This window comes from Bombus fervidus, chromosome 14 (assembly GCF_041682495.2).
Source record: "Bombus fervidus isolate BK054 chromosome 14, iyBomFerv1, whole genome shotgun sequence".
NCBI classification, from domain to species: domain Eukaryota; kingdom Metazoa; phylum Arthropoda; class Insecta; order Hymenoptera; family Apidae; genus Bombus; species Bombus fervidus.
Window position 1 is genome coordinate 1,726,831 of NC_091530.1, and position 27,611 is coordinate 1,754,441.

General features: G+C 38.3%; 2 protein-coding genes across 2 annotated transcripts in view; one reads left to right on the top strand and one right to left on the bottom strand.

The window, feature by feature from the left end:
- Positions 1-27,611, bottom strand: part of LOC139994172 (uncharacterized) — a 243,828-nt gene that overhangs the window by 70,335 nt on the left and 145,882 nt on the right. The window lies entirely within an intron of this gene.
- LOC139994410 (uncharacterized) lies at positions 5,042-20,192 on the top strand. The gene is made up of 11 exons (XM_072017021.1): positions 5,042-5,531; positions 6,171-6,931; positions 7,218-8,406; positions 8,741-9,208; positions 10,148-10,492; positions 10,860-11,035; positions 11,969-12,163; positions 12,490-12,666; positions 13,308-13,542; positions 17,031-17,428; positions 19,827-20,192. Exons 1-11 carry the CDS (start codon positions 5,042-5,044, stop codon positions 20,190-20,192), a joined length of 4,800 nt encoding a protein of 1,599 aa, XP_071873122.1.

Genomic DNA, 27,611 nt, shown 5'->3' on the forward strand with positions numbered 1-27,611 from the left:
CCTATTCGACGCGTATAATCTTATCCCTGAGGCGATTCACAGGCAACGAAAATATTCCAAACACCCTTTCTTCGCTGCTGCTGGCTCGTCTTCCTATACTTTTTATCCCACTTTATGCAGCCTGTTTCACGTGCTCCGTGTTACGTATCTTTTGTAAGTTTTCCTTAACGCGCCCGGAGAGCTGGCAGATTCTACACACACCTAAAATCGTCCTCGTGCCTCGCATTTTACGAAGCTGGTTTCAACAAGTTTGCGCAAACGAGAGTTTTTGCGGATTAGGCACGACCGAAACTCACGTGGAATAAAGTTTCCGGAATTAATATTACTTTATGCTTGCGCTCTTAAATTCCAGAGATAAAAGTTTTCGAAATTCCTTAAACGACAGTATTCTTTCAGCGATTCTCTTCGTACCCGAATATCAAAGAATCATTTGATATGCCGTTTCGTTTAAAGAATCTTCGGAAATATCTTACGTTGTTAATATCATTCGCATAAGTGGTAAATTAGTTTTTCGTTCAAAGAATTTAAGACACGTGAATGGCATTTGCTCGAAATGATACCATTCGGTCTCTACTTAGGCAAACTTGATTCCTGCGAATTTATCTAGGAAAATTGATCTATGTTAATTTACATTCAAGAAGGCGAATTATGCGCATCTATTATTACACCGAGTAACAAGAATAATCGAGTTCATCGCCTGGGTTTTCTCTAAATCCAATTCAACGTCCAATTTTATTTTATTTTATCGGTCTCGGTTTTAACGCGTTATTTTTCTCATTCCACGGATCCACATTTGGTGTCTGGGAAAAGATGAACATAGAAAACACGACACGTTGGCGAAACAGGTCGCCATTCAGCGGGTAGATCCAGCGCGAAATTTCTGCACGCGACCGTTCCGCGAAAATTGAAAAACCCGACAAGCGAAACACACGGTCGTACAAAGTTTCTCATCTTCAATTTCCTAATCACTGGGATCATCATCATCGCCACCGTAGTCATCATCATCAGCGGCAGTTTTTACAGCGGATCCATTCCTTTTTTCTTCCTCTGGGACGAGATTCGCAGTTGATTCCGCGACTGCCGGTCGTTTTCATAATCGTTACGAGCGCATCGGCTCTCTGTCTCTCTTCGTTTTTGCTGTTTCCGCGTGTCGTTCGGTCCACAGGGAAAAGACAACGATCCGGCGTTCTTTTCATTGAATTCCCGCGCGCTCTCGCGACCTGTTTAATGGATCTGCGAACACGACAGCTACGGCAGAGAACGTTGTCCATTAACAAAACTGTCGCGAGATTCGGGCCAACTTGTCGCGTGACGTATCGCCGCGATATTTCACCGACGAATTAATTAATGAACGCAGTATTTTATGGCGGGCCCGCAGAGTCTTGACCCACTCGCAACTGGCGCGTCAGCTCGCCCAAGCATTGGAACACTTGTACGTAGATTTTACGATGCGTATGATCGATACACGCGAATGTATGATGTGCATTCTAGGAAACATCTCGAAATTTTATTAACGTTGTTGCAACACCTATCGCGATCATTTTGACAGATTTTGGAACAAATCTGAAAATGTACGCGAAAGGTAGAAAATATTTAGCTGGACAATTTTGTATATTCATTACGATATATTTACGTGTACAACATGTATGTTATACTAGTTGTACAAATTGTACGTGGAAAGGTGTTACAAATGGATTATGTGGGCCCTAGGAAACACTTTCGTAAAATCGTGAGTTAGTGTAATTTTCCTGTCAGCTACACGGCTCGTGTAGATAGATATCAAACGTAACGAGTTACGCGCGAGTCCGCGTCACGAAATCACCGTTTCAAGTGAAAAATCGTTAGAATCACGAGCGGTACGTGTCCTGTCGCTCTGCCATCTCCCCGAATATTAACAACCGAACGATGGCTCGCGCACCCTTTCGCTTTGTTCTACCAATTTCGGATTTACCTCGTTAAACCCTCGTTACGTGTACGCTATTCCGTGACATTAACTTTGTTAATTAACGAACGCTACCCCGTCGAGCGAAGGATATCAATTACGATTCAAGATGATGCCTGATATTTGGTATCAAACGACTGACAAGCATTCCCACGTTACTTTTCGTAAAGCAGATTCATAAATATTCAGCGCACATTTTTCATCGAACCGAAGATCGAAACAAGTTTACAGCTTTTCGTTCGACGAAGTTGTTTCTGCAAAGTTAAGAACTGAAATCTGAATTAACACGATCTTCAATTTCGATGCCGAATAAAGAGGAGACGAAATTATTTTGAAAACATCGTGACAACATCCTTTGCCAATTACATCTGAATGTATCTCCCGCGTAAAATTCGAGAAAGCTCGCTTGCAAATTTCCGAACGAAAAGCGAGAAGCTATTTTGAAGTTTACGAAAGAGTTATTTTTTAAAAGATCGAATATCATTTTCGTAATTTTTCACTTTTAGTCTTTGAAATCTGCCTTTGATCGTTTCGATGTTCTCGTAACGTAAGACTCAATTACACCGAGTTGTGACATTTTTTTATTGAATCGTAGTCACTAATTCATAAAATTCATATTTTGGCAAAATTTACGTACTACGTACTACCACAAATCTACCGAAGTAGATATCCATACACCCATGAGCTTTAGTATAAGTAGCTTGCACGTGTTTAATCTGTAGCTGGACGCGTGGATTAATATGCTCGTACACCGGTAGCTTTCACACGGTGAAATATAAAATATTATTTTACATTTTTATTTGCCGCACTATATCGTTCCTACTTTATTTTATTCCTTATTCTGTCATAAAGTTTTTTATCGGCGCTCGCATAGTTTGTGTAACGCAATCCAATTAGTATACGGACAGGTACGAGGACTAAATGCTTGTTATTGTAAATTGAAATAAACCAACGTTTGTATTATCGTATTTTCCGCAGATCCGTGATTGTTAATCGAAGAGGATGCGAAAAGAACATGACATAAATTTTCTGAAAATAGGCCACAATCGATAAATCCATGAAACTTTGTAAACGATCAAACGAAGAATCACTTTTAAAATACAGAACAAGGTGCAAAAATGCGTCCCGAATTCCACAACGAATTAAAACAACAACCTTGATAACATGGTATCGATTATCGAATTTTTAAATTGTTTATCGCGTTACTGTTCGTGATCTTCATTGTGATTCGCGTTCATAGCGCACACCACTGGATATCAAAATAAATCGATAAAATGTAATATAATATAATTTCTACATTTTGTAGCAATATGTATCGTTTCTTAATAGCAAAATGTTTGAATTACACACGAAATACCACGGATGTGTCCTAATTTATAAGAAATTATTCGTAGGAATTTTCCATTTTCCAGCGGAAATAAATCATTGCAGTGTTTCACAGTTTTGAAAAATATCGGTACGTAAATTCCTCGTATCGATTCCAAACGGAGCAGATTTGTCGACGGTACGACTGTAGTCGATTTTAGCGCAGTTTAGACAACGTTTTGTCACTCTTGCATCGCGCCGTTTACAGGTTGACGTGCTGTGTAAATCAGCTTTAAATCAACCTGACGTGGACGAGAAGAGACCGAAAATGAAACCCGAACTGTCCGAAACCAAAAGCCGTCATGTTCACACTGCTCAGTATCAGACCACCTGCCACTAACGCATGTATCATTCTAAAAGTATACAATTCCGTATTTTTCTTATAGTTTATCTCACGAAACATACAATTTTTATTCTCATAATACTTTCGATCTACGCCATTGTCGCTAATAGACACAAATCGCCTGGACACAAAAACAAATACAAGTAGATATCGATAAAGTTAAGTGGAACTACCACTAATGTTGTACGCTTAACCCTTTGCACTGCGAATTTTATTTCAATTTCGTTATCAGCAGACGTCAACGCTTTTAAGCGTTTTATTTGCAGTTTACTTTAACTAAAAGATCAGACAATTTAAATAAATAAAGGAAGAAAGAAATTCATTTAAATACCAGTTTTATTCACACTGTTGTTGTATTTTGTAATTTTTAAGTGTATGATGTATCTTGAAACGACTTCCAGGTTGCAATCCTGGTTTTCTTTCGCACGTTGAGACTCGAGTGGGACTCGACAAAGAAACTCCTGAGATAAAAATTGATATCGAGTCGCATAGTCAACGCTTTTAAGCGTTTTATTTGCTGTTTACTTTAACTAAAAGATCAGACAATTTAAATAAATAAAGGAAGAAAGAAATTCATTTAAATACCAGTTTTATTCACACTGTTGTTGTATTTTGTAATTTTTAAGTGTATGATGTATCTTGAAACGACTTCCAGGTTGCAATCCTGGTTTTCTTTCGCACGTTGGGACTCGAGTGAGACTCGACAAAGAAACTCCTGAGATAAAAATTGATATCGAGTCGCGCAGTCAACGCTTTTAAGCGTTTTATTTGCAGTTTACTTTAACTAAAAGATCAAACAATTTAAATAAATAAAGGAAGAAAGAAATTCATTTAAATACCAGTTTTATTCACACTGTTGTTGTATTTTGTAATTTTTAAGTGTATGATGTATCTTGAAACGACTTCCAGGTTGCAATCCTGGTTTTCTTTCGCACGTTGAGACTCGAGTGGGACTCGACAAAGAAGCTCCTGAGATAAAAATTGATATCGAGTCGCACTCGACATAGGAGTGCAAAGGGTCAAGTCTCATTCGTGAGATATTCTTACAGTACATGGATTATTTAATAAATAGTTGAAATTAATATTTACATTTTCACGTAAAAAGGTCGCATTTAACGAAACTTCACTGCTGTTTATTCCCGCTATCTCTTCGCTGAATCTCGTCCGGGATTCTATGTGCAAGAAATTTATTTTCTCTATAATTTATTTATTAAATTTACCTATATTTTCTTTACCTAAAAATACATGTATTATATTATATCAATAAACTTCATGCTCCTTGTTTCCTATGAATAAAGTATCGATTGTTCGATAACCGATCAAATATATATAATCGTGCGAAAAGTTGACAGAAAACAAAATCTAGGTTAACGTATAAAAATCGACGAAGGATGCGAAGAAACAAGAAATCGTCGAAATCCGAAGCTTCGAGCAAAGGAAGGAAGCAGATCGACGAGGACGCGTGGCGGAAGCCTTTGGAGGCGATTTCGATCAACGACGAGAAGTGGTGGTGCATCGTGACCATGATGGTCGAGACGATTACCGAGCACTCGAGGTGCGTGTCGCTTTTCAACGTGGCCGCTGAAGAGGGTAGGCGGAAAGCCATTTACCCTCTGTGCTGTCAGAAAACGCTGGCCAGCGTGAGAACGTTGTCGAAGCAGAGCCTAGATAAATGTCCAACGATTCAGGGCGTTTGTCATTACGCGAACAAGGTTTTGAACGAGGAGAACGACGCGCTACCAAGCTGGCTGATGGCACGGATCATCAAGTACTTAATATATCGTGCCAGGGAGGAGAGCATCGGTATAGTGGAAAGGCTAGCTGACCTGGAGCGAGAGATAGACGAGGAGTATTGGATTATGCAGACAGTTGCAGACTGGGGTAGGCGAATCGGCTTTAGTAGCTCGCGTACAAAACGACGCCCCTAACGTCTATGGGGAAAGTTATTAGCGACTGACGAGACGATAGGTGCGTTGCTATTCTAATTATGGCGATAAAATTCTGCTATAAATTAATTTCAGTAGAATTAAGGGTTAGATTCGGTAATAGGGTCATTCGTGTTTTCTTAAAAGAGTATAATTGATTATTTCTGGAAAATTTAAAGATACAACGATGTAAAAACTGCGCGTAACATACCGAGATGTAAAAAATATTCAAAGTGAAGTACTTGTTGTAACATTTAAGGAAGGAAATAAATCTTGATGCTGGCTCGATTTTGTACAGGACCTGTGTAGGATGTTTGACCGTGAGATTTATTGGACGAGATTGCTCGTTGTTGAAACCGTCGAATATATTTAAAATAATAAATTAGTATACAGACTATATTCGCTGAGACGCTCGTACAGTGTATAAGTCGTAAAATAGGATCGCTAATGACTCGTTAATTAGATCGATAATTCGTTGATAACTGGTTGATAACCGATCGACAACTGACTGTAACTTCGTTACGTGGTCTTCGATGGCAAGGGGAATGGGATCGACTTCTGTAAATCGTCCAAATTGAAATGATCGTCTCGACAGGAGCGCAGTCAGGCACGAAGAAATTGGATCCGGAAATATTCAACAGAAAGGCGAACACGAAACTGCGAAAGCGCGGCGAAGAATGGCGAGATGCTGTTTACGTTGACGATGCCCCCGTGAACGGACCAAATCTTTACATAATTCTCACGGGCTTCCACGATCCGGATCTACCACAACATTTGATAAACGTTGGCGTGCCATTAACTTGCATGATGCAAATCAAACGACCGAACGAACAATTGGATTTCGTACAGTACGAAGATATCGAAGAGGAATCCATAGAAAGTAGAAAATTATATTTTCTAGAAGAATACAGTGTCAGTAAGATTAGATTGTTTAACTTTTGGACGAAAGTGAAGAAACGATTGATGGATCCTGAAACGCACCAAGAATATTGCGATATCGGTTTTCTCATATTTTGTCCACCGCTGCTGCCAGAAACGTCGAACAAGGAGCAGTATGAAGCTCTGAAGAAGGACATGTACGACAGAGTGTCCTATATCGTATACGATTTTTACGATCTTTATAGACAGCATGGTAACTATTTGAAAAGCATGGAAGTGGAGAAAGGTATCGTCGGTGAAAGTACGAAGAAAGCGAATACGGAAGTTTACGAGACCTTGCTGGATGCGTTTCCTGCAGAGTGCGTTTCAGTTCCGCTGATATTGTTCGCGATATTGACGCAAGTTGAAGCGAACGAGGAAAGAATTACGGTGGAAAATTCCATCGACGAGAAAGGGGATGCAAAGATAGGTCAAGAGGTAAGCTGATAAGTTTCATACCTTTTCTTTTTGTAATTATTTGTACGGATCGCGTAAAAAATTAAATATGCAAACTGTATTCGCGGACCACGGTTAACTGAAATATATTAATTCCGAAATTAAACGATAGAAAAAATTTAATTTTCTGTAAATTCCATCGTACGAATTTTGTATCGTGGAATATTTTGTATCGCGGAATATGCAGATTACGATATAAATGATTTAATCTGAATAAAAGTTTTATACAATTTGTAGTGAAAAGGTAACATTTTATAATTACGCGTAGCGCGACGTAGAGACGAAAACGGAAGCGGAAATGACAAGTCAGTCCCTCGTCTCGTTCGTCGAAGAAAAAGTGAAGATTCTGAATATTAAATACGACCTAGATGACGTGGAGTACAACGTCGATGGTGGACAAACCCCGGCTGACATTGAACTAATCCTTCACGGAGATAGTCTGCTGGAAGCCATTCGTCTTCTCGATGACTGTGCGATTCCAGTGATCCGAAACCTGACAGATTTGATCGACAACATTTTGCCCATTTTCCGGCATCCAATGATCGCGAGTTTTCGTCGAAAGGACGAAATCTCTGAGAAAAAATTGAACGAATACGCCCGTCACATCGATAACATTCGACGTTATTTCGACGTGGAGATAAGCGACGAAGAGGTTCGACATTATTTGCACGTTTTAATGTTCGACAGAATGATATTTCGATCGTTAGAGCGTAAAACCAAAGATTCCGAAACGCTAGAAAGTATAAAAGGTATAAAAACGAAGGAAGATTTGAACGAGACGATGCGAAACGACGCCTCCGCCCTTTCATCGAAACGTAGCAAGTCTTTGCCGAGCCTAACCTCGAAGTTGACGCCGGAACTCCATTTTCTCAGCGATGGTAACATCGATTACGGGAAAATCGTTCCAGATATCGTCGAGTGTTCGCCGCTGTTCGACCTGATAGACCCTCGTGAATTATTAGTCCCTGGTTATTTAGAAAAGAACGTGTTCAAGACAAGAGTATTGGATAGAGCTCGTCTCGAAGATTTCAGCGACGTCGAACTATTATCGGAGGCAATTTTTCTACAGTTTCTTTACGAGTGTCTCCTTGCGTTCGATCACGTCGGTTTCCGATACTTCGAACCTACCGACTCTCTGTTGCTGTGTTTCTGTAACAAGTGGAAAATCAATGGAGTAAGCACCGAAGAAAGAATGTCTAGCATTCGGACGCCGATCCGACTTCGTGATTTCTGCAAATACGTAGTGCCCGAGGAGAAGGATTGGCTACGCCGGGAGGAGGAGCTGTACAGATTGCAGACGGCCAAGTCCATGGAAAGATTGATGAGAAAGAGCGCCGAGATATACGAGGAGACGATGCTGTTCCGTGACGAGGACTTCATTCTCCCTGGGACACTAAAAGCAAAAGATTCGGAAGCCAGCAGAGATCTTGATAGGCAAAAAAGTAGTTTAGATGTCGGTAAGAAGACGTTCTATCCTTTCCATTCAATCTCCGCATCTTCTTTAACCTGTCCATCGAACATACACTTTGCATATTTTATATCATATACAAATATGTGTACGTACTATGTGTATCAATGACGCAATTTTGTTCTTTCGATTAAGCAAACTGTGCAATTTTAACAATTCTGATATTAGCAACTGTTTAGTATTTTTTCGTTTCAAATTTTTCGATATTCGCTCGATCAAACTATCTCGGTATCGAATATAATAGTTCAAAGATATTTATTTTCGATTACGGTCCCAGTATGAGAAATACAATAGTAATCAAATCTGTGACGCTTTTCTCGTAGATGTATCGCCCCTTACTGCCATAGAAGAAACGACGAACAGCGCAAAAAAGAGAAAGAAGAGCCCTAAGGAAGGCAAAAAGAGAAACGACAAATCGTCCAGTCGAAGGATCAGCTCGAAGAAGTCGATCGTCGATGAAATCTCTTCATTGATTACTGGAAAAATGTCACTGTCCCTACCTGATACCGAGAGGGAACCAGTTTATGATTTCGTAGGTTACGATCTCGAGAGACTACGCGTACAAGTGACAAATCGCAAGAAAACGTTTTACTCGGCCGATGATACTTTGGTACAAGTGGAAATAGACGATTGGCTTTACAAGACCAAGAACTTACGAATCACGGTTACTCTGCATGGATACAGTTTACGATTGTTTCATAGAATCGATGGTCCTGAGACGAACGAGATATTCCACGTAACGAGTAGAATCGGCATTATTCTTGCTTTCCAGAAGATGCTGGAGTCGTCACGTAAGAGTCAAATATTTTAGAAATTTCCCCTTCCTTTTTAAACAGACGAATTATGACGATATTATTTGGGTATTTTAAAAGTACACGGAATGCGAAGTTTTACGCATTTGTGGGCGATTTAAAAGTACAAAATTACACGTAATATGCAAAAATTTATAAAATATCGAATATATTGTATTAGTTACAATATTTAGTAAATGAAACAAACTTGTTGCTAGACTCCGGTATTTTAATTATGTTCATAAAAATGTGAATTCGCATAAATATCCACGGTCCGATAGCGAGCTTCGAGCGCATAATAGGATCAAAAGATTCAACCCTCGTACGAGACCAATGAATTGAAACGAATTAATTCGATTAATTAAAATGAAAATCTTAAATAGTTACCGACGAGAGACAATGTCGATCACACTGACTTGGTGAATATATTTCTTGTTAAATTTCATCCTGTACACCGTGACGTACGTACCTTTTACGAGATAAATTAATATCGTAGGAGTAGCTGCAAAAGACACCATGGAAGTGACGTTTGAATCAAGTTTTGATTAACATGCAGCTTGTATGCTGCTACGCAACAAACTTTGCAACCATGTAAGCGTACCAGATTTCATCGTGCGCTTACATGAATTGTTCCATCTCATATTCTATAACAATTTCTAGTAGAGTTAATTCACAAAAGAACGATTCACGTGCAACTTCCATTTCCTAACTTTAAGAGTAGTTCCACCAAACGATCAAATTTTCCAAAATTAAATATTTCTTTGCTGCACTTTCCGGCTCGTTTAAAAATAAATATCGCAATTTTCACATACAATAGGAATATTATAATATCGAAAACATCCTTTTTTACGCTTCGTAACCTGACTTAGTTGCCCCAATACTTTTGCGATATTTTTGTCGTCGTCTCGCGTAATTAATTATTTGGTAAATTTGCACTAGATGCGTCAAAGAATCGTTTGCACACCTGGCGAGACACGAACGTCGAGCAAAGAATCTCGTGGCCGACGGGATTACTGATAGAACCAATCATCGGTGACGGTCCGAATAATCCATATTACATTAAACAGTCCTACCTACCAAAGGGATACGATAACCCCGAAGGTGATCGTGAAATTTGCAGAAGGTTTCTGAGAAATGGCACTGTTCTAAAATATCTGCACGATGGCAGAGTAACGGTTCTTCGTCCTAACGGAGTAATCGTCAATTGTATAGCTTTCGAGGATCTTCAAGTCGAGCGACACGAAAATTACGATGAGCAGGTCAACGTCCCAAAAAATGGTTCAGGTATTTGCAATACTTTTTGAAAAATATCGAAGCAAAAATAAAATGTACGGTTTATAAATAGAGTAGAACGCCGATTATCCGAATACAGGATGAATCATTTGCGTACATACGTATGTACAAAGTACACGTTTAAACTAAATATCTGACGATGTTTAAACGATGCTTGCATTTTAGGACACGTGTTCTTGCTGCTTCAAATCCTTCGTTGTAATGTCTTAATGTATCGTCTGAATGTAACGCGTACGTACATATTTTATATATGTGTATGAGTATAAAAAGAAAAAAAAAAAAGAATGGCGTTATTAAGATAAATCAAATACTATTGAACGTTTGAAAAAGGATGAAAGTGCGTGTAATTTAATCGCAGAGTACGATGCTGGAAAATCTGTAATTAGCGACATTAAAGATAGTGAATCAAAATTATTTAAACTTGGGAAGAACTTATATGAAAGTAACTTGCGTCTCCGTAGAAGTTTGAAAATATCAAAGGATGATAAATTAGATCGGACTATGTACAAACGGATCTTACAAAACGAAGCACTGGTACAGCATCTTCGGGTCCATTAATTCAAGAGGAAGCTTTTGAATTGAATACGAAGTTAGGCAATAATAGAAGTTTTAAAGCACCTACTGGTTGGCTAAAACGATTTGAATTAAGATATGGAACACGTAATCTCGACCTTGTAGGAGGAAAATTATCCGCTGACAGTTTCACGGCTTCGAGTTTTTTCAAATTTTTAATAATTCTTGCGAAAGAAAAGGGTTAAGATTAAGATCGTATTTATAACTGTGACGAGACTGACAATTTTCCGCGAAACTTTTACAATTTGAAAGCGAAATGGTAGAAATCTTATCTCCCGATGTATCGTAACATCAGGGCTTCGTCCAATGGACCAATTAATTATTCAATCTTTCGAGAGATATTACCAAAAGAATTTATTACGATGTTTGTTAATCGCTGACGACAACAACGCGAGAGTCTTACAATTTTGTAAGAAGATTGATTCAAAAGATGGCATTTACGTGTTGAACAAAGCCTTTGGGAAAAGTTAACGTGTAACATAATGACACACGCAGCTACGCTTTAACGAGCATGAAACAGATTGTGCAATGGTGCATATGCTAATGTGAGACAAATTGGAACCAATGGTAAATTGGATAGTTTAGCACGCAGTATATAGATATGGATTCAAAGATTGTAATAACGACGATATACAGAAGTGGTACAACGCGAGAGTCTTACAATTTTGTAAGAAGATTGATTTAAAAGATGGCATTTACGTGTTGAACAAAGCCTTTGGGAAAAGTTAACGTGTAACATAATGACACACGCAGCTACGCTTTAACGAGCATGAAACAGATTGTGCAATGGTGCATATGCTAATGTGAGACAAATTGGAACCAATGGTAAATTGGATAGTTTAGCACGCAGTATATAGATATGGATTCAAAGATTGTAATAACGACGATATACAGAAGTGGTTAAATATAGATAAAAATAATCCAGGATATAAAAGTCACGACGATATTGTTTTATCCAGTAATGTTTATATAAAAGAAGGTATGATGGAATGTGGTATTAACCCGTGCAGTATTCTAACACACGGCGAAGCTAAAAATGCGTTGAATATCGCATTGCAATGGGCAAAACGTCGAAAAGAAATGGATACTGTACAAATGTTCGTGTCAGAGGGACTCCGCAACTTGGCGGGATTTGAAAGCGTTTAACTTACTCTTTGTATCGCGTTTCTTTTACCGAGTGTGTATTCTTTCGCGTAATAAACATCCATATTTGTAAAATTTATTTTCTAGTTGAATTATGGCACGTCCACGGTTCTTTCGGACCGATCATCCGAAAAACCTCTTACCCGGACGGATTTGTCTGCCAATTAGTTCGGATAATCGGCGTTCTACTGTAATTTACAAATTTATACATTCTATTTCAGGATTATCGTTGACTTTTATCCGTTTTAACGTATTCTGAATATTGTTTTAAGCTTTGTGAATTGAGACGAGCCTTGAAAATGTATCCGTATTCCACTTTTAAAGGCGACAGACCGAAAGAGCCGAAGGTTCTATCTAAAATCAAGAGGAAGCCAATGACTGGTTTCAAGTCTCCGTTGCTCGAAGCGGACGAGGTAGATTCTGTGTCTGCACAGCAGAATTTAACGATGGTGAGTCAAGTACCCGTTAAATTTCGTTTTAACCCACGAACGAGTCCGATCTGATCTAATACGACAAGAATTCAACTCGAGGGAAACGTTTAACGCATCGACGCTTGGTCGTTTATGTTGGAACGCATAAACTAATTGCACTATCAGTGGGAAAATAAAATATATAATTTCTTCTATTATTTAATACGAAATATGCGAACTTAATTTTTAAAAAGTTAATCGATTACTTTATAATCCATCGATGGACAAAGATATTTTAATAGTTGGACATTCGCAAGGACGCATCTCGCTGATTGTACGATTAATAAAAATTTCTTTCAAAGATTATAAAAAATAAAAAAAAATAATATTCTTTGTCTTCTTTTTCAAATAAAATCCCTCGTAATTAAAGCTATTTCGTTGTGCTCCTAGAAAACAAAAATTACAAACAAATGCAAGGGAACGTAATTAAACGATAACAAATAAAATATTCCTCTTTCAATCGTTTCTTTCCTATTGATCAAATGTTCTTCGTTGCCCAAGCTTGAATCAATTGCTAGACAAAAACAACAATTTCCCGTATCAAGTATGAAATCGTAACGCGATTGCAAGCATTCAAACGTGTCTTGGTCTTCGTTGATCGGAACATGACTTGCCTTCAGGATCGTGACGACGTTCTGTCAACGATGGACAACACGGTCAGAGTGTCACGGTACACAGTGTTGAATGACGACGGTAGGCTGTACGAGGTGCTAGACGACTTGATCGTAAGTGAACAGCATCGATTACTCGTGAGAATAGCGTCGGACTACGAGGTCGACGAGAAATTCACGCGTCGTGCCGACGGTACCAACATGTTGCTGAATTCCAATGGAGAATTGATCGTCAGATACCCAGGTACGTTTCAGCCTACCTGCCACTTTGTGGGGCGGATTCCGATGTCTGCGCGCTATTATATTTCGTTCAATGAGATCGATACATCTAAATCGGATAAAACCTTCGAGAAGTTACGTAAGCGCTTGATAATAAACGTAACAGTTAAGTCTATACCTGTCGTCATCTTTCATTCTGCAACTTTCCTCTTCCTACTACAAATTTATCAATTTATTCTGTCGTCGAATATTAACGCTTCAACGACGAGACACGCTAATTGGTCTTACGTGAAATAATTACATCGCAAGTATTACGAGTAATATAAAGATGACACGGAAAAGGTATGACGAGTCCATTTTTACTGACCTTTTTAATTTTGCGTTGCTTTCAACGTAAAACAATCGAAGAAAGGAAGAATCTGATACATTCGAAGATACAAACTTTTTGAACAAAAGCGATCAATTCGAAATGTTTTGGAAAGCTTGGCTTACTTAAGAGAAAGTGATTAATTAAAAGATTTGACGTGGAAATGGTCGACGATATATCGCGTTTAAAAATTCCTCTTCTATAGAATTCTATGGAATATAGGATATCGATAAAAGATAGGAAGTATGACTTATCGTGATTTTTTTACCTGTGACCTACATATCGTTGCCCTAGTTCTTAACTGTTCGAATTCTATTTAAAAAAAAAAAAGGAAGTGTAATCAACCGATCCACGTATATCTGATTGGTATAAAGAAGACAAATTCATGCTAATATTATGAAAATTCTACTTAGAATAGATATTCAATTCTTTTATAAATTAATTTTATTAATTAAATATTCAGTTCTAAGCACACACAATGACGCTGAACTTCATAAACTTTGAACTCAGTTTTCTCGGTTTACAAACTAGCGGAGATAGAACAGTTAAGAACTAGAGCGACGATATATAATTTGAACAACGTAGGTACAATAATCAAAATTTCTATAAATTATATTCTGAAATTTTCACATTAATATCTTAAGGGGTGTCCTGAATTAGAATGTTCTAAAACAGCGTCTTTTTGCGATTCTTTTTAGAAGGGAAAGAAAGAAATGAAATTATTGAATCTTGAGGTATGGTTTTATATATATTTAACGAACACAAAAAAATTTTTTTAAAGTAAGAAAAGAAATTATAATAGATCTCTAAGCCTATTTCATGGGCTGCAGTTTTCAATCGGCGGAAAGGATCCACCTCGTAATTCTTGACCGAAACAAAACACCAAAAAGTGATTAAATTACTATATATTTTTCTCCTCGATGAACTAAAAAAAGAGGCAGAAAATAGTGTGAAATTAAAAATTTTGGCGGGTTTAAAGAAAAAATGTGTTTTATAAAAAGGAAAAATAAACTTCAATGTGCTGCAACAATTATTTAAATAAACGTTTCGACGAACTTTTTTAAAAAGATACGGTCCCATCAAAATTCGCAGTAAAAAACATCCTCTCGATAGAGTGTCACTTCTATACGACGTCTCATTTTATAGTATATTTCTATCGTGTTAACAAAAGTCTAAAGTCAAAAGAATCCATGTTTGTAAAATACCTATCTAAACTTTTAGCGAGTTGAAAAATAAACTGAGAATGACACCAGAGAATCGATGAATTTCGAGCAGAAAGTAAATGGCAAACTGGCTCTCTGTAATCCAAAAACTCAGCGTTGTTAAACATTTGATTGCTCTTTTATCTTCGATGACAAACAGAATGATTTTAACAGTCCGATACCGTTCCGCGTTGCTGTGTACCTTGTAATTTTGTTAAACACTCTGCCTTATGATTTAACGTTATCAAACGTCGCAGCGGCAAATATTTATCTTGTGCAACGCTGGAAAATCATGCTACGATTCACGTTTGCGTTGTACAAAGTATTTTCGTAACCTATGCGAAAGTCAAGTTCATAAACTTTCGTCCGAACTTTCCTCATCTCCGCTTGTATTTTATTTGCTCGGTTGAATGCAGTTCCTACAAACGTTTGACCAACTACTACGAGAAGTAAAGCGCGTCGATAGCACTTTAACGTAATGATTCTACTACTTTTTAATTCTTTTTTCACCAGATGCAAAGAAACTCGTAACGAACCTCGTTATCCATCATTCTTTTTTAATCCGTCTAAACTCGATACACACACTCTTCAAAAGTATTAGTATGTACGTTCGAGAGCCAGGTGACTCATTTTGTTTTATTTATAAATGGCTCGTGGAAAGCCATAGAATCAAATAAAAAATTTTACCGCTGGGAAACTGGTTCCAAGCGAACGTGACTCGCAGTCTTCCTGTATCGAACGTTTCTTGACTTTCATAGCTTTATGAATAGAAACGCTCGAATTTTTCAACTATATCCTTATAACGTGATCGTTACTCTTTTACACACACACGTTATACTGTACCCTTTTCTCATTTTTATATTCATTTCATCAGTGACTGAATTTTTTCTCAATTAATGATCGATAATATTATTAACAAATTAATATCGTATCATAGAGATTGTAATCTGATCGTGAAATTTTTTCGGCTGCGTTGTCGGTTATGTAAAGCAAATTCTTTCGTTGAACGAGTTTCTTGAAAATTTTGCTCCGCAACAACATCGATCTTAACATAACCGTGATAGCCTCAAGTACTTTTAAATTCATTATTTCTTAAATTGGCTGCATCGATTGCTCGCGAATTCGTTATCTAGTTACTTGTAACGTATATATATATATATATATTTGTTCTGAGTAGAGTGAAAAACGAAACATGCAATGTCGAAAAGAATGTTACTTCGTTTCTACGTAAATAGAATTAAAACGAACGTTTCCTTTCTGGTTCATGGCGCACATAATATGTGCCTAGCAAATACGAATTTCAACTAATAAGATCGCATTCTCAGCTGTTTCTAATAAAACAGAAACCGAAGTGATCAGGAAGTGTCATTAGATCCGCTGATACATTGAAGCGAGTGGGAGTATTTTAGAATTGTAACATCGAATCCGAATTGAACGAGAAAGTTGTATATAGAACACGTTCAAAGTTCCACACGCGTACCTATACTCTTACTAGAACAAATAATTACGAAATTGAGATTCTTGAAACACCAACTCCGACAGTATATCCACGTCCTTTTATTGCTATTCGCATAATTGTTCTCAGAGAAAGTGACTTATGCAATGAATCGTGCAATTTTGTCTACTAGCCTGCAGTAATTTTTTTAACGATCCATTTTATTACCCAAACAAAAAATCTCCCTGTCTCTGTCACGATACTAACGCATTTCTTACTTTTACTATATTTTATTAAGAAAGCATTGGGAATATTTTGTCTGGTTATCAGCGTGAAGGCGAGGTATTTTTCCATTTTCAATTGACAATTTTATCGCGTACAAAACCGATAATATTACGTCGGGAAAGGAAATAACAGAAACGATTATCGCATGGTGGAACGGTTTTGAAAGTTTTATAGAAAGATTCCTATGGCGTAAAGGTCCGGTATAATTCAAAGCTCGGTTCTAGACGGTACGCGTATCACGACCGGCTACACTATAGAAAAGGAGCCAGTGATGTGTGACTGGACCGAGGAAGAAATTCTCCTATACTTCGTTTCTGATGGAATAAAGGAAGACGAGCAGCAGCACTACATCGATCGGCCGTTATCGAATCTGAAATACGTCGATGAAGCTTCTTTGCCGAAAGTGAACGCGGATTACGAGGAGAAAATAAACGAGCTATTGATCAGCGACAGTTTCGTCTCCGTCCTGTTGACGTGTCGCATGGAACACAAGAACTATGCCACCGTGTTCTACGATCAGTCAGCAGTTAACTGCACTTTATCGATGCCGGACGATCTTCGAGTCAGCATATCGAGAAGAGGTCATTACGAAGTTTCGATGGCGGACGGAGTTAATCTAAAGGTAATCAAAACCTGCTAGATGAGATTCGTTGGAAAACGGATATCTAGCACCCGTGTGACTCTAATAGCACTTCCGGTACTCCTCGGCCTTTGCGAGAAATTGCGATTAAAATCGTATTTTAGAGTCGATAAAAGCTTCTTTAGAACGACGAGTCTCGTGTAGCTTTTTCTGATCCAAACTTTCATGGATATAGTCGGTAAGGAAAGTTTCACGACTTTACAATTCTACAATTCTACTATCTGATAATTCTATAATTCCGTATTCACTGCCGTGATAGTTGTAGTTGCTGATGCTGCTAGTGTGTCGGATGAGACAGGTTTTGCTGCGGGTCGCCGGTGTCGCTGCTGGGGTACTGCTGTATTTTCTTCTCATTTCTTGGGTCGTGGAAGAAAAATCGGACTCCGGTCGCCGGGATTTGAACCCGGGTTCCGAACGTTCGTAACCTAAGGCGCTAACCACTGCTTTTTTTTCATAACGTTCATTGACCCAGAATGATTATTACATATGTATGGAATTCACAATAAACAATGAATTTCGGTTGTGGGGTGGATTAGACAAAAGTACCGATACGTGACGGTACGACATAGCCATACAATATTATGTGTTGGAATTTTTTTTTTTTTTTTGGCATTATAATTTATAATTTGGATTTAAGACGCCGTAGAGCGATGATATCGTTTCTTCTTCCTATCTCTGTCCTGAAAACCTGGTCGCAAAAACAGAGCAGTTTGCGCTAACCACTGCGCTGCCGTCGTCCGACGCTAGTTAGCGTCGAGTGGTGATATTTTGCTGTCGAGTGCCGCCATAAGTATTTTCATTTTCATAATTTTTTAATCTGCTGATCGACAAGCTGCCGATGATAACATTTTCCCGATAATTCCTACAAAACGAAAGTGTCTATACTTTAATCTCTTTAACTAGCGATAGAAAATTTACTCGCCTGCAGACACTTTTAGGAAAATAATTAGAAAGATAGAATCTAGGCAGGAAATTATTTCAGCGATTATATTTTCAACGTTTAATATCTTTCCCTACGTTGTATGTTAATACGTTACTATAAATTATTATTCTCGTGTATTTTGACACCTTCGAATTTCAGACGAATGTGCTAAAATCCACACGCTACTAATTATATTTTTTTTTTTTTACAAGAGAATACATTTTTACTAGATCAACGAAGACGATCTATCGTTCAAAGGCAATACGTGCACCAATTGCGGCAACCAATCTACTTCCACGTACAATTTCTTCCCTTCCGAGTCATCAGCCGTCATATTCACCACCACTGACGTCTTTGGCAACATATTCGAAGTAACAAACGATGGTAAAACGCGTTACAAACCGAACGCCGAAACGCTAAAACGTCAGAAAGCAGACGCCAACACCGTCGACTCAAAGGAAAAAGAATATTACGACGAGAAGTTCGAAGAAGACCTTGAACCTTCCTGCAGTCATGAAATGCTCTGTTTCAAGAGCAACAGAATTAATTGTAGAATATTTGCCATAAATCGAGATCTCACGGCTTACGAGTACGTTCATAGATTTACCAGGAATCAAACGGAGCTGACGGCAATCATCGATAAGGCAACGAGCATCATTTTATATCCAAGCCCCGATCGACCGACGATTCATCGCCTCATCGCGTGTGAACCTGTGGGAACTGAATCTCGACTGAAAAACGCACTATCGTTCCCGGTTAGATTGATTAATTTTCATACTTTTATTCGTAGAAGAAATAAAAGAAATTGTATAATAGCGAGATAATTGCTTAGAGTCTGTACTTCTCTTAACTCGAGGAACACGAGATAAAACACGAGAGGAATTCATAGAATATAACAAGATCTTTGAATCGCTACGTTCTTTAGTTCTCGCCTCATTGAGGCGATTTTAATTTATCGCGGAGGAAATAATTAAAGATCGTTTGGGTGCTTTTACCGTTTGTTTTCGTCTACTAAAAGCAGAATTTTCTTCTGTATTCCGTGCTTTGAATTATATTAGTTTCGGCATTCGATTAAGTCGTATCGAGTAGTCTTTACCGCTTAGTTTAAATGTTTGTAAGAGGAAACGTTAATTTTCCATCCTGTTATGAGTAACTGTATGACAGATAACAGAAAACGGTAAAGAACTTTCAAGCGCCTTTAACAAGCTTTACCGAGACAAGTAAAAGTTTACAGGTGTTTTCAAACGCGAAAACTTTTATTTTCTTAAAAATGTTCCCAAAAGAGTAACGACAGAATCTTGCAACTTTGTTGAACAAGAAATTGAAAGCTTCAGAATTGAAATCACGAAAAAGAAGCACACGCAACTACGATTTTTATATTCGCTTTGATCGTGAAATTGTGTAGATCTATTTTCTAAAGGAAATAGCTTGTTCGTATTTTTATTTCACCGCCACCAGGATTATCAGGTGAAGCCAACGAATTTCGATAGGAGGGACATATTGCGCAGTACTTATTCGATTCCGTACGATTGGCTATTCCCATTTGGAAGGAACGCTAATGGTATTTGGAAAAATACCCATGACCTGCCATTAATGGGCGACGTCGAAGCTTTGCCCGAATTATTGAGTATTCGTATTCTGCGTGGATTCAAGGAACCAGGTGGAAATGCAGTGATCGATCTCCAAAGAGCACTCGGGCGCTATTGGATGTCCGTTAGTGAATTAATGTCCTTTTTATCAACCTATTGCCAGATGTTCCAATTAAATTTACCCGATCGACCAGTCAGCCGCATTCCACCGCCAAAATGCTTGGCTTTCGAGTAAATTTAATTCATCGAAATTTCACAAAATTAATTGTTAATGTAAATAGAGATAAATAGACTGAATTATTTGTCCCGAGCAAGCTTCTGAAATATATTTCTGATCTTCTTTCTTCCTGTGATCTTTGTGTATGTACTAATAGAACAATGAAAACAATTATAACCGTGGACGCGATAATCATTGAGCGAACGATACGAATGATAATTTTAAGGAAGCTTGAAAACTTAAATTTAGAATTTATCAAAATCATTGTACTATATGTTATATGCGTATTGCGTAAACGCATAATACAATGTAGTATTAATTAAATCTAGAAATCATTTATCTTTCTCTAACTGTAATTTTAAAAAATCGTATACCCAGTTGGTTCGTGGCATTTTCCAATCACGTTTCTCGATGGATCAAGAGAAGAAACTCGTGCAAGAAAAGTTCAACACAATGTACGATTATTTGGAGGACAGCCTGCACGTTCTATCGTTGGGTATGAAAAAAACGATCGACGCGGAAACGTACAAGATCGGCCTGCAAAGGCAATGGAGGATAGAAAAAGCAGAGACCCGAAGAAAATCGATGATATTCGACGAATTACTCGGACACAAAGCTCTGGAGAAGGAAGAACTCGAATGGTACAAACGTTGCATGAAGGAAAAATTCATTCTACCATATTTCCAGAATATTACCGGCACGTGTTTCCTTTGGGTGATAAATTGTATAGATAACGCGTTAAATATATCGGTTGGCTGGTCTTTCGACGAAATCAGCGAATGTTAAAAACGCCAGAGTGCGACAAGATTTAGATTAATTCCTTGATCGACGCTGCTTCTAACAGAATTTTCCTCGCGATTAAATAAATTTAGTCGAAAGACTGTCGAGCCGAGATTATGCGCGGCATAAACAACTTCTGCGGGAAATCAACCGAATACGATCGTCCCAGCGCGAAAAAAGTAACAGCAACGAGTTGAAAAAAGAGGAAATGTTCGTTTGTGCTGGCTAAATAGAAAAGAACGGATGCTTCTGAGCTGATTATAGAATAATACGCAATTTCTATTAAATTATTGAATTTTTCGAATATTCGTATTTAACGGTTGGAATTATAAATATTGAATTAAAAGACTGTTCTTCGATAAAAGAGTTATTACGTTTTTCACCTGTGACGTTCGTACATCAAAAAAAAAAAAAAAAAATTAATGTAAATGACATTTATGCAATGGAATTAAAGAACGTTTCAGTTTGCCTCTGCTTTTAACGTACGAGAACCTGACACAACCAACCGAGGAAACGAGTTCTTGATTTTCACGGAGCTTCCTCATTCGTAATCGAAACGCGAGCAGCGGAAACAGAAGGAGCAGCGAAGAAACTTGGTTTTCAAGTTTCCAAGTGTCCGACGCACGTATCGGAGCAACACGCAAGAATTTTCGATCAGCTGCTCCTATTTATCCGTGGCTCGTTCCATTAAAGCTAATGGCACTTGCAGAAACGAGCAACTTGCCACGCATTAAAATGAATCACCGTGCACCAGTGATATTCGCCGAAACTCATATCACGTGATTTTCGTATCGAGCTATGCTAATTGGCCCTCGTCGCGTTACAATATCATCGAACGTTCGTGTTTACTGTTCGATACGCAAAGCGAGCAGTATCGCACGAGGAAATGGCCGATAGCGATCGAACACATGTTTAATCCAACCGGCTGAAAAGACGGAGGATGGAGCTGAAATCGTCGATAAATCGGTTTGGGTCGAGGGGGGGGGGGCGTTCTCGTCTCGTATGCACGTTTTTAGCAGCTGGTGATTTTGGAACGCGTGGCGGGAATACCGGAGGTTGGAGAGTCAGGAAGGGTGGCCTGGCGTCGTAAAGGAGTAACAGCCGTCACAGTACCATATGCCTGGGACATTACTCGCGAAAGTAGAGAAGACTCGTAAAAGTACGGCACACGTTTTTATACTTTCTTCCGTTTTCTTTCCGGTTCTGTTACCATTTCGCCTTTTCCCCTTCGTTCTTGCATCGAAACGAATCGACGAAAGAGAAATCTGATTGCGAGAAACGAAAGTCTACGTACACGGTTTCGTATAATTTTTTTTTTTTTTTTTTTTATATGTTGATCAAGTTCGTTGGTTTTTGTGTAATTTCAGCCTCTTCCGCTCGTTTCACAACGAAATATTAAACGTCTCGTGAAGTAGATAACGCGCTGCCGGAGTCTAACCAGCATGGCGTGTAATTCCAACCAGTAAAACGGTAACAGCTTTGTTTTTATCGTATGCTTGCAGATTGCCAGAAGATCCGTGGGCAGTCGGAAGGGGGGAATGAAAATAGACATGGTTTGCATGGAAATCGTCAAGAGAATGGAACAAAGAAAGTTGGAGGATTTTTTAAGCGAGCGAGGAACATTTTTAATTCGATAAGTATCCGCGTAAACTATGTACTTTTTTAATTTCTTAAAGAAATCTTCGCTGCGATAGAACCATTTGCGTCTTGTTAATTAGTGTTAGGTTAACGTCAAAATCAGACAGAAATTGAGTTACTTCAAAGTCATTATAGTTCGATCCTAAATTATTTCCTAAATTCCTCTTTCCTATCAAAAATTGCGCATTTGATTCCTGTTCTCTGCGAAGAAGATATTAATCAGTATCGATAAATGCCTGACAGCTTCGATCGTCGATTATTTCATCCATATTAAAAATTAATGTAACACGATTTCGTTCGCAAAAGACGCACTCGCCTCGGAAATCTTGCGCATCGCAAAATTCTGACGTCGCTAAAAGTTAACGCGACATTCGATATTCAAGTATCGTTTAAACGATTCGATGAAGATTCGTTTGTAGGAAAATGAAAATTTGGAATGATATTTCGTTTCAGCAAAGAAGGGAAAGCGCTCTTTTCATATTTGACGGATACCCGTTCGATATTTGTAATCGTATTTCTTCAGAGAATAATACTTTCTCGAATACGTCTGGTGAATTGGTCCTTTCATCTGGCAGGTGAAATCACACGAAATCGTTCGGGGACGCGGGTCGACTCCGTATTTCCGGTTGTCCCTTGGCCTCTTGAAGGATTTTGCTCACGTATTTTTAACCTATATCATTTTCCCGTCCAAAACGTCATATGACCTAGCACGTGGAAGAAAAAATTCCACCTCATCTCGCATTATACGTATTCCCTCATTGCAGTCGGTCTCGCTGGGATCCAACCAGCACAATTTTTTACTCTTAACCTTTATTATCAACCTCTTCCTTTCTTCTCTTACATACCTGCGATAACTTCACATTACGACATGGAATATTTTATGAGAGGCGATAAAACATTCGCGATAGTTACATAAACAAGAAATAAATTAGAAATAAAGTCCGTGAAAACTATGTAACGACGGATGTAAATTCTCTGTCGAAACACATGAGAAACACATATACAAAACATACGTAAGATCCGAAACATCGTGGTATAAAAAACACCAAACGTAATTCACTAACATGAATGTACTCGCTTCATTGCCCAATAAGACTGTCAGTTATTGGAATTCTGTTTTATCGAATCTCTTATACGCAAAACTGACGATTGGTAACACGATCGATCGTTGCACTCTCTCGAGTATTTGATAGAACTTGTTTAGTCCAAGTATCCTTATAAATGTTAAAAAATTATGCCAACTATCTTATGATCTCGGACCTGTTGAATTTCAGAAAAAACGTGAAATAATAAATATAACAAAGAGGGTGGTTGAAACGTAATGACAACTCCAGTTGCCAGCAAAAAGAAATACGGTACGTTTTAGTATATTCATCGAGCGTCAACGGATAATCCACTAAGGATAGAATACTTGCCACGAACGTGAAATCAGCGTCATAGAACCACAAAGGCGTAAGGGCTGAGCACTCCAACCATGAGAATAAGGGGAGCGATCTTGGTAACCTCACAGTCGCCGTATAACGAATTCCACGTCCATGATTTCATAGTACTGATCCAACGCTATTCCAAGTTCGAGGAAAACCGCATATTATATCGGTGCCATTGGATACGATTTTGATAGTCTTGGAACAAGCCTATCTTGCTGACGCGTATGATATCGATCCAGTGGTTCGATGTGAACTATCTTGAGATCGTTATAATTCGTTATCTGACAGATTTGAAGCACTTTTTAGTATAAAAAAAACTTGTAACCTGAACGCAATATTCTTTAACTTCTCTGTGCCCTTAGAAATTTGATTTCTCAACTTTATTTTCGATTTTTGATGTTATAAAAAAGATCTTCATACACAGAACACAAATGTGAAATTATGAACATAAAAGATAATTCTTTTACTTTGTAACGATAGGAAAATAGTTCGAAAGGAACTCGAAAATCGCATTAGGATTCTCGTCTGGCGAGAGCTATGATTTTTAGATGTAATTATCGTTTATTGATCGAATCAACTTTTACCGATCAAATCCATTTATTTACATGAAAATTCCTGTCGTATTATGAAAAATCGTATGTAGTGGAATGAACCGATGAACTTGTACTATATAAACTGATTATCTTCTAATTGGTTTATATAAACTGAGTTTTACTGTACAAATCTCTTTTATCATATATATATATATATATGAATTCAGCAACAGTCAATGTCACGTCCCGCGATCCGCGCGATCCGTGGCGCGAAAGTAAAATTGATAAATTCTTTTAAACCGAGATAATTTAAAACGTTTATTCGAAACCGTGTTTACAGTATTTTAAGTGAAAGGCAGTTAAAGCCGCTAAAAGCTTAAGCGATTTAAATTGTAAACAAAGTCGGCAGTTGAAAAAACGTTGGGGGTCTTCCCAAACATTTTCAAAAGAAAGACTCCGAAGACTTTTTCATCTCCGACGGATATAAATGTAGCGACTCGGAGAAGTTAGCAGGAGTATGAATTTGAGTTCGAGTTCGAGTTCAAGTTCAAGTTTGAGTTCGAGTTCGAGTTCAAGTTCAAGTTTGAGTTCGAGTTCGAGTTCGAGTTCGAGTTCGAGTTCGAATTCAAGTTCAAGTTCAAGTTCAAGTTCAAGTTCAAGTTCAAGTTCAAGTTCAAGTTCAAGTTCAAGTTCAAGTTCAAGTTCAAGTTCAAGTTCAAGTTCAAGTTCAAGTTCAAGTTCAAGTTCAAGTTCAAGTTCAAGTTCAAGTTCGAGTTTGAGTTTGAGTTCGAGTTTGTGTTTGTGTTCGAGTTTGTGTTCGAGTTTGTGTTCGAGTTTGTGTTCGAGTTTGTGTTCGAGTTTGAGTTCGAGTTTGAGTTCGAGTTTGAGTTCGAGTTTGAGTTCGAGTTCGAGTTCGAGTTCAAGTTAGAGTTCAAGTTAGAGTTCAAGTTAGAGTTCAAGTTAGAGTTAGAGTTAGAGTTAGAGTTAGAGTTAGAGTTAGAGTTAGAGTTAGAGTTAGAGTTAGAGTTAGAGTTAGAGTTAGTGTTTGAGTTCAAGTTCGAGTTCGAGTTTGAGTTCAAGTTCGAGTTTGAGTTTAAGTTTGAGTTTAAGTTTGAGAATATTTACCGTTTGGTTATCGAGTAAATTAACTAGCGTTCGTCTATCGAAGAGTTATCATTTTGTCTATCGAAGGATCATCATTTTTTCATCCAAAGAATTTCATATCCGTCGGTCAAGTGTCAATATCGAAATCGAGTAAGATTAGAATAAATCATTTTATATTGTTAATTTACTTTCGAACAACTTTAATCCTCTCCCGTGCCAGTATTCCCGCACGTAGCAGGTTAGCCGAAAGTGGAGCTTATTGCCAGTTGCATTAAACGTCAGTTGACGCTATCTTTTCGTCGGCTACTAAATAGAACGTTACAGTCAATGTAAAAATAAGTATAAATTTGCAAAATACTCGTCCTAAATCGTTGCGCAAGGAGCATTTTCGTTCCTGGTTGAACTAATATCGTGGCCTAATCCGAATACAGTGGAAATTGGCGAGACCTGGATCTCCATGACGCGAAAGTGATCTCCTCGAATCCTACGAACGCAAAGTTACGTAGTTCAATGACCTTGGTGGTGATTCTCAGCAACACTCGCTAGTCTAAGATCGAAGTTCTAAGACCATAGAGTTATCTGTGACTATTCCAACGATTTCTGTGTCGTGAAGTTCGATTTACCACGACACTGGAGATGCTCTAGGCGACTTCCACCTCACTAGCGTTAGGAATTTGGCGGACAACGTTTCAGAGTTGATTCTGTACCGAGCCCACCGCATTGGGATTATCAACTTCGTGCTCTAGTTGCGTATACGTAAGTCTCTCAGAAGTCTAAGTCTGATCAATTCTGCTTTTTCTAAATATATTCCAATTTCCCTTACTTACGAGATTAAATCGTTTTTCGTTCTTACTGTAAAAGAGTACATCAGCTGTTTCGTATAAAATCTACCTAATCAAGTATCGTCGTATTCGTTCCATTTCTCTATTTTATATCTTGGTTCTTTCCTTATATCTAACGAAAGATTCGTAACGTGTATCTTTACACTTTTCAAACAGATTATTACAACAGCGTGAAAGGCGAACGAACTTATCGACCAATCCGATACTTTCATAAGTTTATTTATCGCAAGAAGATGATACAAGTAACGTTTATAGCGAGTTTCCAATAGCAGAGAAGCGATAGAGGATCAATGACTTGAAATTGGCACGCGAAAGAAGAAAGTGATACGTCCAGCCGAGTAAACGCGATCGAATATGTCTCGAAGGTCGTTTGTCGAAAGCAGTTTGTCCGATGTGAGTGGGAAAAATCATAAAACGGAGGAAATGAGAATATGTGACTGTAAATACATTTTACGAACGATGTAGACAGTCGATCATGTGTTTCCATCATGATCTACAAACCTACAACCAAAATTCTCGTATTCTTTAACGACAAATATATCGATAACTTCTTCGCTCGACGACACGCGTTGCTTTCTGTATGAAATAGCGAACAAACAAAATGCCGAGCATCGATCGCATGTTTCGAACTTTGCTCGAAGATCCACTGCACAAAAGACGACTATTACGTGCTGAAAACAGGCTGCGAAGTAACAGGCCGGAAGCGAACGCTGTAATGCGTAAAACACGGAAGAGAAACGGAATACAGATTTCCAAATATCGAGCAAATATATCGAGTCGTAGCGGGTTTAACCGGGGCGTGTATACGGACGTTTACGTATCACGTTATTGGACAAAAGTTGCACCATCGGTTCTAGACGCGACGCGATCTGATTTATCGGTCGGCACGGATTTTTCGGTACGAGAGGGAGAAACTACGAGACGGGCCATTTTTCTCAGGCTGCAGCTGGATAACGTGCCACTCTCTCATTCTCTTTCGCTCTTTCTTTTTCCTTGTTTCACCTGTTCCCCTCTGAATCGCTGCTTCTCGTTCTATCACATCCTCTTCTTCTTCTTCTTCTCGCTAACAGCCAAATGTATAAACTCCGTACGTAGCCCACCAACGGTGAACCT

What these genes read in the sequence shown, in the direction of transcription:
- LOC139994410 (XM_072017021.1), top strand. Translation starts at nt 5,042, where the DNA reads ATGCGAAGAAACAAGAAATCGTCGAAATCCGAAGCTTCGAGCAAAGGA. An exon ending in CGTCCCAAAAAATGGTTCAG is followed by an intron (nt 10,493 to 10,859) that starts GTATTTGCAATA and finishes ATTTAATCGCAG; the next exon opens with AGTACGATGCTGGAAAATCT. An exon ending in TCTTACAAAACGAAGCACTG is followed by an intron (nt 11,036 to 11,968) that starts GTACAGCATCTT and finishes GACGATATACAG; the next exon opens with AAGTGGTTAAATATAGATAA.